General features: G+C 37.2%; 1 protein-coding gene across 1 annotated transcript in view; it reads left to right on the top strand.

Annotated features, from left to right (window-relative positions):
- The window catches only part of LOC147166334 (BMP/retinoic acid-inducible neural-specific protein 3-like), a 40194-nt gene that overhangs the window by 15609 nt on the left and 9570 nt on the right, over positions 1-15015 (top strand). The window contains exons 3-4 of the mRNA XM_086088985.1: positions 1968-2158; positions 4394-4578. Coding sequence (XP_085945111.1) covers positions 1968-2158; positions 4394-4578 — 376 coding nt within the window. The remainder of the gene's footprint in view (positions 1-1967; positions 2159-4393; positions 4579-15015) is intronic.

Below are 15015 nucleotides of genomic sequence, written 5' to 3'. Positions count from 1 at the left end.
TCAAAGAGTGAGGGGCATATCTCGCTCAAATGCATCCATTTCCATGAGGCCCCTCAGAGAACACACAAATATATATAATGGTGAGTCGTTATAGGGAGGGCCAGACATGAAACCGCGTTTAATGAGCTGTTTTCTGTTTCGTGTATTTCCCAGAGGGTCATTGTTATTGGTGGGAAATTGATTGGCAGCAGGCCGACACCCTTGGGGCCTGAATGATATTCCGGGCAGTCGAAAATTACTTTCAGCAAGGGTAGCTTTGTTTCACTGCTTGCTGCTGCAATATCTGTGACTGCAGTTGGAGATGGAGTTTGTTGCCTCTCAAGGATTTTGCATAGAAAGATGTATCTGAGTGCTAATTTAGTCATTTAACATGGATTTTTGTCATATATATGTGTTTGAGAATTGGAAATGCAATGTTTGTGTTTGGGAGCTAATTACATTTTGATATTAATGATTTTAAAGGTAAAAAGTTAGTAAAGATTACACAAATCAAATCCTTGTCTTATCCTTCCCTGTTCTGGTTCAAATCAGATTATATATTTTTAAATATTTTATAATAATACTATAATTGTATTTACATAATTCAAAGTAATTAATTGTAATTAATAAATGCAATAATATTTTTTTCTAAATGCATTTTTTTCCGGTTTTCGGCCAAGCATTTCTCATTTTCAGTTTCAGCCAAAAACTTTCATTTCGGTGCATCCCTAATCAAGACCTCTAAGTTAGTAAAGATTACACAAATAAAATCCTTGTCTTATCCTTCCATGTCCTGGTTCAAATCGTACCTTACCAATAGAAGTTTTCCAGTACAGGTACAAGTAATGTCCTCCTCAGCGCCCCTCTCTTACGGAGTACCCCAAGGGTCGATTCTCTGCACTTTGCTTTTTTCACTCTTTTACCATTTGGGTCCATCCTGAGACACAATGTCTCAGTGCATTGTCATGCTGAAGACTAGGGCTGGGTATTGATTCTAATTTCCTCAATTTATTCTATTTTCGATTCACAAGAGTTCAGTTCGATTCTATTTTGATTTTTTCTGACACCAGAATGGACGAGATGAAAATGTTTTCATAATTCTAACAGAATATTTGTAAATACAAATTTAAAAGATTCTGAATTGTCATGAAGTGCAATAAGTCAGGTCTTTCATAAATGTAAGAAAAAACGTTAAAATACCCCACAAATTATTTTCTTGTTAATTTATGGGGAAAAAAAGTGATATCAATATAATCGATTCATGTTTTTATGAATCGATATCACGCTCGAAAAGGAAAATCGATTCGATTGTGATTATTCGATTTTTGTAAACCCAGCCCTACTTGAAGACTGCCAAATCGACATACAGTATGTCTTTCTGAACAGTCCAAAGTACTACCGAATAATTGGATCATCATCAATCAATGACTTTGAACTAATATAGTTATCGGAGTTAAATGAAAGGGAAAAAAATGCATTTAACTTTTATATATACAGCCCAATATGCTGAGTACCTATGAAACTGGAAGGTGTCTCATTTTCTTTGATAGGGTATAATATCGAATATGTAGTATAAGTAGTATTCATCTCTGTATCAAGCATTTGGTTCTGCACTGGGTAGATAAAGACAGCTTGGCATGCTCCGAGGCCAGGCTGAATATCAAATGCTTTCAGACGAAGCCTGAACCGAAAGAGGTGCTCACAGCAGCAAGGAGCTGTCCAAGAAATGAAGAAAAAAAAAGTAAAAAAATCACATGGTAACTGCAGATGAGAAAAGATTGGGCAATTATTATGAATAATCCCCTGCAGTGAAAGCTCATGTTTGTCACAGTGGTGCAAAGAAATTGCCACAGCCAGAAGTAACAAAATAGGATGACACGTGCATGTGCACACACTTTCATCTTGATGTGAAAAGCAAGATGACCTTGAATAGTTTCCCACTGATGATGTATTATTTACGTCTTCGCCTCCTGTTTGTGACATTTCAGGGAGTTCGGACGATGGAAGGTGAACAGCCTGGCCTTGGAAAGGCAAGTGAGCAACGGCTTGCCCTTTCCGCTGGACCCCGAGTTCCTGCAGACCATTCGGCTTCTTGGAAGGCGGCCCAGTCTTCGCGCCATCACTGACAACATTATTAGGAAATACGGAACACACTTCCTGCTCTCTGCCACGCTGGGAGGTAAATAAAGTTCATAGGATCAGCTTGTCTTGTAGGATTCCGTATTGTCCTACTTTGATTTTGCGAGCTGAATGTTGTGCTCTGAGCATGCTGTCCAGCAATCTGTCACTTTTGGGGAGGTGGAGTGCGGGCAAGAACACACACAAGGAAGTACGGAATAACAATAAGGTGTTTATTTAAAAAAAAAGAGAAACAAAGGTACAAGGTAGCAAGAATAATCAATAGCCCTTTCAAAACCCGAGGCAGTGTAAACACCTGAATTAAAAACCTATGGGTTACCACTTTTTTTAACCGGAATATTGCATATAAACGACTATTGGGGTACCACTATTGAATGGAACATTTTTCTCTTTTTGTAAGGAATCTTGGTCTTTTGAGTCCAGGAACTACTTGTATGCGTGGCGGCCATCTTACGTTGCCATTCGCTGAGCCTAACTTCTTTTTTATTCTGAGTCTAACTTGAATACATTAATTTCTTCATGCCGTTTTCACGTATTTTTCTGTCTCTACGGTAAAATGCAACAGTGTATGTATGCACACTTATATATACGTACGTGTATATATGTCTATGAAACCCACCGGAAATACACAATCAGAGGTAAACAAACTTGACGACGCAGCCAGTAGGGCTGCTCGATTATGAAGAAATTAATCACGACTATTTTGGTCATAATTGAATTCACGATTGGATGATTATTTATTTTTGGGTACAAAACAAGAAAATGTTTAAAAGTAAAAAATAGACAAATACATTTATTTCAAGTTTCTTTTGGACGAAACAAAATGTATTAAATTAGTTATTTGAAAAGTTTAAAACAATTTTAATAACTCAAAATTAGTATTAATAATATATATATTTTTTTTTACGATTACACAGATTTTGTAATTGTGGAGTGTAATAATTGAAATTGTAATTGAATTTTGATTCATTGCATAGCCCTACCAGCCAGTATTAATTTTGACAAGAAATTGTAATTTAATTTAATTTAATTTAATACTTATAGTCTGACTTAAATTAATTAGGTTTTATTCATAATTTAGTCATCTGATTATATTTTAGTTTTAATCCAATTTTAGTCGACGAAATTAACAATTTAGTCGATATTTTCCTTCCGCATACATTTCACACTTTTGGAGCTGGAAAGAAACCGACTACTTCATTAGTGTGGTGAGTGACATGAAGATTGACCGTAGAAAGTTTTTATTGACCGGAGAAAGTTAATATGACGTCTTACCTGCGTAATGACATTGTACACGCGTTGCGGTTTCAATCAGGATGTTAGAGGTAAACAAGAACAAAAAAATGTAAATAGGAAATGGTGGAGTGTTCACTTCAAATTGTTAGATTGCATCTCCAGAAGCGCACAGCAATATCGCACACTTGATTAATTAAACCTCCTACATGCTCGATCGGCCAGACATGGCTGGCAATTATTTGTTGTGTTCTTTTAATCATCCTAAAGGTCACACACGCAGTCCACGCTCTTGTTTTGAAGTCACCCTCTTGATTACTCCTGAATTCCATCAAGTCAGGCAGTGGAAGCTCCACGTGCTACTTCGGACCCGCCAGATATTTTGTTTACTTAAATAGAGTCCTAATTGCCTTTTTTTTTTTTAAGTAAGGGACATAACATTCATTATTCATTCATACTGTCATTTTTGGAAAAAAAAAAATTAAATAGTGAAAATTCTGAATAAATGTATTAATATATTACGAAGATTTGATTTTTTTTTTTTTAAGAGACTCACATGACAAGTGTCATCATCTCTCTAGTGCACTTTTTTAGCTGCAGGCTCTCTTGAAATGAGCACCGCATCACCCATTAAACCTCATTTTGTCTGAAGGATTTTTCGATTGCTGACTCCTACGGCATGTCAGTGCGCTGACAGCTTTATATTTGCACTTAAAAAAATAATGTCCCATTAGGGCTCTTAGGTTGTGTTAGCGCAGGGATGATGTGAAAGGTGGCATGAGCTGAAGCCACACAATCATTTAATAAATTGTAAAAAAAAAAAAAAAAAAAAAAATACTGACTTGCACAAATATAGTGTTGTTGTAGCCCTAAATTCTCATAAGATCGCACTGCAATCGTTGTTGATCTTCTCAGGCAAATTAAACATTATTTGCATGAGTGGTGTTTTAATTTGTAAATTACTCTCTTGTTGTTTTGAACATTTTACTTGTCGTTGAATTGACTAATGCGATTTTAATGTATCTGTCTTTCCAATTTCTAGGAGAAGAGTCTTTAATGATCTTTGTGGACAAGCGCAAGTTGAGTCGATCAAGTGAGTTGAGTGACGCTAATGGTACAGCTGTGACTCTGGAGGCTCTGCACCAGCTGGCCGCCTCCTACTTCATTGACAGGGAGAGCACCCTGCACAAGCTGCACCACATACAGATCGCCTCCACTGTCATTAAGGTATCATTTTGTTGGTTTGTTTTGATCAGGGAGGGGCTATTTAAATGCTGGATTTGGTCGTCAGTGCTACTGAGCGGGGCACATAAGGACCGCTGTTTAAAATGCCGTTTTAAATATGGACAAAATACATGCAAAACAGGCAATCATTATAATCACTCTCTTAAAAAAAAGAAAAGAAAAGAAGACCATTCAAGGATGGCACAAAACTGATGAACAAGAAAACAACATTAAATGCATTAAAAACATTTTGTGTATTTTTCACAAAAATCAACTCCGTCATAATGTTAATATTATTGAGGTACTGTTTTCTCGTTAACTGCCAGTTTTTGGTGGAAAACGTCGAGTGAAAATATATCAGCGTTTCTGGAAGAATTGTTGGGGTTTGTAAAAAAGGAATATATATATATATATATATATATATATATATATATATATATATATATATATATATATATATATTATAAATGGGAATTGCCTAATACCTGGCGATTCGATTTGTATCACGATTCATAGGTCACGATTCGATTCAATACTGATTAATCCCGATACGAATCTATAAATTGATTATTGCAATTTATTTATTTTTTACTCTAATTTAGAAAATACTAATCAGTAAACGTCTACATGTACACTGTAATATTTGTATGAAAATGTATTCTTATATATTTTTATTTTTATTTGTTTTTATTATTATTATTTTTATTATCATTGTATGGATCACAGAATGAAATTATGTTGCAGCTCCAAGTTTGTTTTGGTAAGAAAAATAAATAATATATTGAACAGTAAAGGGGGAAAAAAACTACACTATACAATTATGCAGTAGAAATGGCAGGAAGGCACACAACAATTTGAACTGTAACAGCAAGTCAGGATTGTTTGAATGGAGCAGCAACATGCGCGTGTGTGTGTGTTGTTGGAAGAAGCTGTCTCCTCATCTTCTTGTCCTGATGGACCGGTAGCGCCTTTCAGAGGGCAGCAGGCCAAAGAGTCGCTGGGCAGGGCGGTCGTTGTCACCTGTGATAGCCTCGGCTCTCACTGAGGCAACAGAACGTGAAGATCTTCTTCAGGGAGGGGAGGCGGCAGCCGATGATCCTTTGCGTTGTCTTGACCGCTCTCTGTAGCCGCTGTCGTTCTGCCTCAGTGCAGTGGACCAACCGCACCGTGATGCGGTATGTCAAAAAGCTCTCGACGGTCGAGCGGAAGAAGGTCACGGGCAGCTTTTGGCAGATGTTGTTTTTCTTGGGCAGCCTCAGGGCGCGCAGACGCCGCCGCGCCGTCTTGGTGACAGCCGAGGTGTTTCCGGATCAAGAGAGGTCAGCAGAGATCGTGACGCACAAGAAGCTCTATAGGTGGAAAGGTCTTGAATTTGGGCATGGCATACTCGGGGTTCGGCAACCGTGATTTTGCATTTTCACATATATCTGTTAATATATACTGTATATTGTTTTCATTTTACCCTCACATTTTTGTTGGAAAACATATATTGAATGTTTTTCAGCGGTTTTTGAAGAATTTTTGGGGCGGTCTTCACCGGCCAACCTGGTCTCTATAACCTGTCCTTGACTTTACAGTTTAAACCAGGGGTCAGCAACCTTTATGTCAAAAGAGCCGTTTTAGGCCAAATAAATAACAACAAAATCTGTCTGGAGATACAAAACCTTTGAACATTGTGATAAATGAAACACGTATGGACGTATTGTGGCAATTTTTTTACATTATTTTCTGCCTCCTTTTTTTTTTGCTATTAATTTTCTGATATTTTTGGCAATTTTGTGGACATTTTATGGTAATTTTCAACATTTCTTCTTTTGTTTTCAGATATTTTATGGTTACTTATTAAATGTCTTCTTTTATGCCTTCTTTAAAATAAACTTTTGGATCTTTGTTGATGTTTTATGGTCACTTTTTGGACATTTTTAGGTATTAAAAAAAAAACTTTCATCTCTTCACTGACAACTTACAAATTTGTACTCTGACTTTTTTTAAATATTTAATCAAGCTTTTTTTAAATAATATTTTATCTAAAATATTAAAATAAATATGTAAAAAAATATATAATTTTTTTTTATAATTACTTTTTTAAATTATTACTTTAATTACTATATTACTTTAAACATATGTATATATATATATATATATATATATATATATATATATATATATATATAATACTACTTTTTCTTTTTTCTTTTTGATCCACAGAGAGCCAAAGGAGAGGGAGTCGCAGGTTGCAGGCCCCTGTTTTAATTTATTAACATCGGCAATACAAAAAAAAAATTCAGTTATTCGTGTTTTTTCCCTATTCGCGATGGGCCTCGGTTCTTATCGCAATTGCTTGAGCTGATGAAACTATTGCTTATGTTCGGCGTACTTTCACAGTCTTCTATATATGGTTGTTGAAAACCATCATGCTGCTTTGGTCTTCTATAACAAACGAGAAGTGGAAATATTTTCCCAGCTCAGCTAACAGCAGATGATGCGACGTATCATTGGAGTTGACATCCACCAAAGCAGAGAGGCCAACCTAGAAAGAGAGAAGCGAGCGGTCGTACTGTTTGCTCATCTCTCGTGTCTGTATTCTTCGGCTTGGAAGGCAAACAGCCAACTTTGCATATCCAGATATGCTTGTGTATGTAAATATCACTGTGCATCTTTTACCGCTTAATACCTTCAGGGTGTGTTCATTCATCACTCTGTCAGTTCTTATCACGCAGAATGAATTAAATTGGCTGAGTTCGCCCTTTGCACAGCATACTGAATTTTCATTGTGCTTCCTCACACTTGCTTAATGTGTTTTTACTCTCTTCTTGTAAACAATATAACATCACACATGGTGGTAACTTTTATGAGAGTATCAAAATGTTAGATTTCTTAGAAAATACTACATGATTTAACGTTCTGTATCATTAAAGTGAAATGATTTTCAGATATCTTTCATCCATCCATCCATTTTCTTTGTTGAATTTCCTCAGTGGTGGGTCACTTCACTGGTGACTCTGGAATTGCTGTTCTTTTTGACAGGTCCAGCCATGCATTCTTAAGCATAGAAAATTCCATATGATTACCTGGGATTTGTCTCGAGAGCTGTCCAATTGCTTCTTTATACTTTTGATGCTAGCTGGAGTTCAATAATTCACCTTTGAAAACTTTCATTGCAATGGGGCTGTGTGCTGTCAGTTTTGTTGCGCCGTGGCAAGTTTCGAAATGTAATTAAAAATTAAATCAGAAGCATAAGATATGGCCAGAGAGGGATGGTTTTTCAAAAGATGAGCAGATAAGATGAAAAGATGATAGCCTGTGCCAGCTGATTTTGTGCAAGAGGCGGGTGGGTACACCAGCTAAATCGCAGGCAATCACAGCCATATTCAAACCTGAGGACAATTTAAAGCAGCAGTCTGCAACCTGTGGTTCTGGAGCCACATGTGGCTCTTTAGCCCCTGTGGATCTCTGGGGGAATTTTTTTTTTTAATTAATATTTTATTTTACATATTTATTTGTATTTTTTTAGATGAAATATTCTTCAAATTAATTAATGCTTTAGATAAATAAATGAATAATTAAATATTTTTTTTAAATGTCAGTTTAAATTTTCTGGTTGTCAGAAAAAGATGGGAAAAAGTTTTTTTTTTTTTTTTAATCTAAAAATGTCCAAAAAGCGACCAGTTATGTCAGGGGGAGAGGAAAAGCAGAAAATTACCAAAAACTGTGAAAAATTTAATAAAAAAGGCAGACATTAAAATGCCAAAAAAGACAGAAAATGTATTAGTAATTAAAAAAAAACAGAAAAGAAAACATTCAAAAAGTAACTAAAATGTCCAAAGACAAAAGAAGAAATCCCGAAAACTACCATAAATGTCCCCAAAATTGCCAAAACTGTCAGAAAATTGCTAGCAAAGATGGCACATAAAATATCCAAAAAATAGCCATTAAAGTCCAAAAAAAGAAGAAGAGGCATAAAATAACCATAACATGTCTATAAAAGTAAAAAAAAAAAATGGCAGAAATTTGACATAGTCTAAAAATGTACTATTTCCTTCATAACAATCTTTAAATGTTTTGCGGCTGTTATCTATTTGGCCTAGAATGGCTCTTTGACACGAAAGGTTGCTGACCCCTGATTTTGAGTCTCCAATTCACCTACTTTGCATGTTGTTGGAGTGTGGGCAGAAATCAGAGTACCAGCAGGAAAATGATTTGAACCCACATCCTCAGAAATGTGATTCGGATGTGCTAAACGCTGGTCCACCGTGCATGAATCGGAAGTTCAAATTCTGTCATTTCCTTTGAGAGCCTCTTTCATTTGTCAAATTGTTTGTACTTGGAGTTATGGCGTCCTATGAAACTGATTTGACGAGAGGAGATGAGGACAAATGCGCCCTATTTAGCAGGCCTTTAGCCCACGATGGAATTACATCAGGTACGCCGCCGGAAAAGCTGCATCAATCAATGCTCATTCCTTTGATTTGCGGCCCAGCCCTCCACTGTATTGAAGATTCATTAAAGGGAAGATGGGAGGGGGGTTTCATTGATGGGGAGGGGAAGTGATAAGAAATGTCTGACCCAATTTGCTGTGCGTGCCTTGAGTATTCAGTCAGTCAAGCAGTATTGCACTTCATTTGTCAGAGAAAGGAACACAAGTTGGACTGAACTTCACAAATGAAATCATGGATGGCGAGGAATGGGTGCAGCTCGAGCTCCGACTCGCACCCAAAACCTGCATTTGCTATTCATGTATTGTACTTTTTCCCAAATTATGTTTCATAAATAAAAAAATCCAATTTGATCAAATTGCTAAATGGAGTGTACTTATGTTGTGCTTTATCTACACCATACAGTGCCCAAAGTGCTTTAAAAACTAATTTGTTCACATAATGAACCAAAGTGTTCACTGGCACATTGAAGCAGCAGAATCATTTTAGGGAAGATTCTCCTTTGTAGTTTAAAATAGCTTACTTCAATATCCAGGATGTCACCGTACCCTGGAATTCAGTTTTTTTTTTTTTTTTGCTCTGGTCCAATCCAATAAATCCTATAATGTCATACCAGCAAATTAGTTAACCTGTCTTTTTTTTTTTACGCCCTTAGACATGCATTTTTTTATTTATTTTTTTTTATTATTATTTTACTTATTTGGACTATTCTAGCACATTTTGGGATTATCTCATGTTTTTATTTGTTATAGTGGGCGCCAGGATAGTATGGCTGTAACGTGATGTAAACTTATATGTAACATTTTTTAACATGAACATCATGCAAATCAACTTGAGATTGTGATTGGTTAGGTTAGATGTTGACATCATCCATTTTATACGTTTTTATTGGTTAAGACACGCAAATATGTCATGTTCACTGCAATCATGTATGGATCTTAAGGGGTTAATTAACTTTTCCAGCTAATGATCATACCAAAGCTGAGGTACAATTTACTTTGCCCATTTCCATGAAAAATGGAGTCGATGGCAATTACCATCGCTGCATTACCGTCGCTGGCGTACCTCGTTACGGTTTCCATTGACGTCATGTCACATCTACGCCGCTCATAGAGTTAAGAGATTGAAATGTTTTGGGATAGTTTTTTTATGTGCGATACAGAATGATAAATGACTGGATTGGACAACAGGTTTGTTTTATGTCAAAAATGTGCCGAGAATCTCAAATATATTCTGGTCTCTATGCTTACAAAATACTTTGAACATTTTGCTTCAAATAAGCATTTAATGATAATAATAATGATAATAATAATAACACTTTATTTGGAATGCATTTTATATTTCAGCAATCTCAAAGTGCTACAAAGTGCTTAATTAATATTTATAATTATTAGCCAATGTGCGTGACTTTTATTTTATATTATGCAATAATACTGTACTGTATATGAAGATTTGATATCCTAGTTGAAAGAGAATGAATTAGTATGATGTATTAACCACGTGATGCATTTCCCTGTTTACATAAAAGACTTCCATTTACCCCCCCTGTGGCTTTCAGTAGTCCCCACCCCCTTTGCAGAATGCCCAATAATCTCATTCTGATGCTACCCACCCCACTTTATTTGTGTGTGTATTTGAAAAGCTTATCTCTCCCTGCTTGACATTAGCGCGTAAGCCAGTGCTCTTAAAATTCTAAAAGACTGTCTAAACAGGCCGAATTGTATCCAAGATGCAAATGTGGATTTGCGCATCTCGTATGCCTCAGTGATTAGGCAAATGACAGCTCTTCAAGGTGTAGAAATGAGGCAATTTGGAACTAAGCAACGCTTTTCATGAACTATTAAAGCCTCTCTACTTTTTCTCCCAGTAAGCAAAATGTACTGGGCTTTAAAGTTAATAGTGCACACGTCTCACTACACCAGCGCTGTAAGTGACATTTTATGCTGTTTTTGTGGAATTATTCATGAGCGTTTTGTGGCACGGCTAAATGTTCATCAGTAAAATACACTTGTGTAACTGCTTTTATAATAATAACTAGGCTAATTCTTTCATTTTTAAATAATGGATGTGCCTCTGAGCAATGCGTCTCAATGGACCGTGTTAACAGTTTAAATACTGCGGGGGCAATGCCAAGGACTTACACCAGTGACTCACAGGCTACTCTTCATCTAAGTATGGTGCAATATTGAGTACTATTGGACTTTCTTATCTGCTATGTGTTTTTTTTTGTTTTATACATTATACAGCACAGCTTTTCTTGGGCAAAAGTTTGGACAGTCGACTATTTTATTATTTATACATTAGCAACAAAAATGCTTTGGATAGATAGATACCTAGATGGATAAATAGCTAGCTGGCTAGCTAGCTAGCTGGCTAGCTAGATGGCTAGCTAGATAGATAGATAGATAGATAGATAGATAGATAGATAGATAGATAGATAGATAGATAGATAGATAGATAGATAGAAAGGGGAAGTTAACCTCCAATTTTTTTTCACAATAATAATATAGTGGAATATGAGTTATGAAGCAAAATCCCGCCGTTTTTATCCATCTCAGGGGGGCGGCCATTTTGCCACTTGCTGTCGGCTGAAGATTACATCAATGTTGCTCAGGTCTCAGGTAACAACCAATTCCAGCGCAGCATCAGAAAACAGGTGAGCTGTGATTGGTCGTTGCCTGAACCCTGAGCAATTGTGATGTCATCTTCAGTCGACAGCAAGTGGCATAATGGCCGCCTTCTGATATTGATAAAAACGGCTGGATTTTGGTTCAGAACTCTTATTTCACAAATTTTATATTAATCAGAATGTCGTGTTTTGACTAGTGAGGTCACATATAACATATTATTGTCAAGAAATGTTTAAAGTTGACTTCCACTTCAAACTACGGGACATGTCAACACTTTTCACTCCGAAATTAATCTACACAGAAGATTTGAATGAAATCGGCACTTTTTCACGTTTTTCTCTCTCAAGTCCTCCCACTCGTGCAGGCTCGTGCATTCATGTTTTACGATTTATTGCGTCCGTGAGCTGCACTTTGAAGCCAAATGCAGTTATACTCTAGCAGCGGGAGGTTGAGCGCACAACAGTAATTGGATATTATGTGGCAGTGGAGGGCTTTTCATCTGCCTAGGCGGGCACGCACACACACAGCGTCAATGCAAACCCAAATTTCAAAACTTGAAAACTGCAGTCCATAAAGCTACATTGCCACGTATAGATTGTCCCAAGTAAGTCAATTTTTTTTGTTTTTATTGTATACTGACAATATTTGGGTTTCAGAACAAAAGATGATTATGAGATCAATGTTGTAATTCCAGCTTTTATTTGATGGTATTTACGTCTCAATGTGTTAAACGTTTGAGATTGATTGCTTAAACGTGAGATAGTGCTTGTTTTTGGTTTTGGGTTTCGGCAGTTGATGATGAGCCTGTCGAAGACAAACAGTCAGTGACATCACAATCAACTGTCCGAAGAAGACTTTTAGAGAAGAAATATACAGGTGATGCAAACCACTTAAAATGATTACAATATTCATAAATAATTCCGTATGAATGGGGAAGAATGCATTTTAAATGAAGCTATTCCATTGAACAACCACGGTGTTGCTGAAGGTCCCATCGCAATACAGCAATGTCTTTGAAGACACAATTCATCATGTGTACCTTTGTTCTGGCTTACATCATGACATAGACCCTCGTGAGGATAAGCCGTTCAGGAAATGGATGGATGGATGGATGGATGGATGGATGGATGGATGGATGGATGGATGGATGGATGGATGGATGGATGGATGGATGGATGGACGGACACACACTGGCATCGCAAATGGCAAATTCTCAAACAACCTTTAGGCGTAATTAAATATGCCATTAAATGCAGCTGTGGGCTATTTTGTCAGCACAATTATCTTGTACTCAATTAAAGCAGGTTGATATTCACTCTGCCGTTGCATACGTTCCATTTTATATAATGTGTACATTAAATGCCATTCAGAGGGAAAAAAAAAACACATCAAGACATTCAGTTATAAAATATAGCTGACAATGCGTTATGACGCTAGTGTTTTTTTTAATGGAGTTCTTATTTATTGTTACTCAAATAATTACTTGGAATTCTTTACTTGAGCCACATTTTGTGCAATGTGACAGCTATATATGCATGATGTCCACTTAATACTATAATACAAGCCTAAATCTGCAAAAGCTAATTAGCGACAGGACTGTTTGGGCTCCTTGAGCGTACAGTTTGGAGAAATATGCGGATACTGTAACATCCGTTTTTGTGAAGATACTTGTATTCCAATTAATATGCTCCACACACTCTATAACAATAAGTTGTGGTTCACTGGCAAACTTCGCCAACTGGGCTAAAGAAGTGCGAACAGAGATTTATAAAAGCTGACCAGAAACCAGCTGACAAAGAAATCATCAAAAGCAGATACGCAGATAAGCTGAGGAAACAGTTTTTCCGCTAACGACTCTGTGTTCGTGTGGCAAGCAATCGCCAACTGCAGTGGAACGGAACAATAACATAGCTGATGACCTGCAGTAAATCATTTCCACTGCAAGGTTTGAAAAGCAGATTTTCACACCGACCACCCACTCATGCTAACAACCGATGACCTCCATCACACCGCCGACGGCCCGCCATCACACCTCTTACCGCCTCTCTTGCGACCGAATCTGCTCTCACTATTCAAGAGCAGGGTGCGAGTCGGCTCTGGATTTGTAAGGCTGCCGACCTGGGTGGCATCTCATCCTCCTAACTAAAAGCCTTAAATTATCAGCTGGCTCCAGTGCTCACTCAAGCTTTTCAAAAGATCTCTGGGACTGTGTGAAGTCCCATCCTACTCTGCCATCCTGCCCAGTTGCCAAGAAACCGGAAGTTTTTGGGACCGTATAACTCAAGACCTGACATCTGTTGTCATCAATTCTTTTGAACACCTGGTGTTGAATGACCTGAAGGGCATCACAGGATTGCTGCTTGGCCGCCCGAAGTTTGCCTACAGGTTGGTAGGTTGATGCCCAATGACTGAATACAAGACATGAATGCTAATGGGAGATTAAGCCATTAGGGCTCTGAGGTCTGCGATAGCTGAGCCAAACCCAAACATGGTGAAGCAGCATTTACCTGTTGTGCTGCACACAAATGGAATAAGCTGCCAACAGAAGTCAAGTCAGCCGCTCATGCTTATGGTTGGACCATTTTAAGGCCTTTTTTTGTATCTTTAAAAAAAAAATCGATATTGTTCTTGTACTGTATGTTCTTTCAATATGTCATAAATTGTCCCTAACTACTTATCATTTGCTGTCCAGGTTAGCACTGACTTTTCCACTAGTAGGCTATGCCAATGTAAGCAAAACCAACAAGCTATGTATGCAAATTAAGTGGTGCGGATCGTTTTATCCTGGATAAACAAATCACTTAATCCAAATCAAATATCAGGTCACAGCAGTCCAATAAAACGGATAATGTTATGCGTCTAAATTAATCAGGTTCATCATCGTGCTGGGGAATTGCTTATTTCTCTGGCGTCAAATAAAAGTGGAGACTGAATTTGTTTTTGCGGATTTATCCAAGCATACAAACACAACCAATATCTTCAGTTGAAATGTGGCTGCGTTGCCTCCGGCAAGTGAGTGACAAAGGAAGATGATCACCTTCTTTTAAGTCTTTGTACGCAAGCTGTCTTCCCACACTGTTTATCTCTACCTGTGTTGTTGGACTAAACAAAATGTCAACGCAACACTTTCTTCTTTTGTTCCCATTTTTTGAGCTGAACTTCAAAATCTAAAATCTTTTCTTTTTAAGCAAAAAAGGCCCATTTCCCTCAACTGTTGTGTTGAAATCTCTTTTGTCGGATCTGAATTCCTGGCCGGGCTGGATTGGATTGAAGAACAGCCCATGAATCCATTAACAATATGGAGAGCACACTGAACCAATACTCATGAGTGGTAGAGCTATGTGGTAGTTAAGGGTGGTCAAGAATCTGGTCAA

The sequence above is a fragment of the Leptonotus elevatus genome, chromosome 11, assembly GCF_054856555.1.
Source record: "Leptonotus elevatus isolate MCC_2025b chromosome 11, RoL_Lele_1.0, whole genome shotgun sequence".
Classification (NCBI taxonomy): Eukaryota; Metazoa; Chordata; class Actinopteri; order Syngnathiformes; family Syngnathidae; genus Leptonotus; species Leptonotus elevatus.
This window is presented reverse-complemented; position numbering and strand designations above follow the sequence as displayed.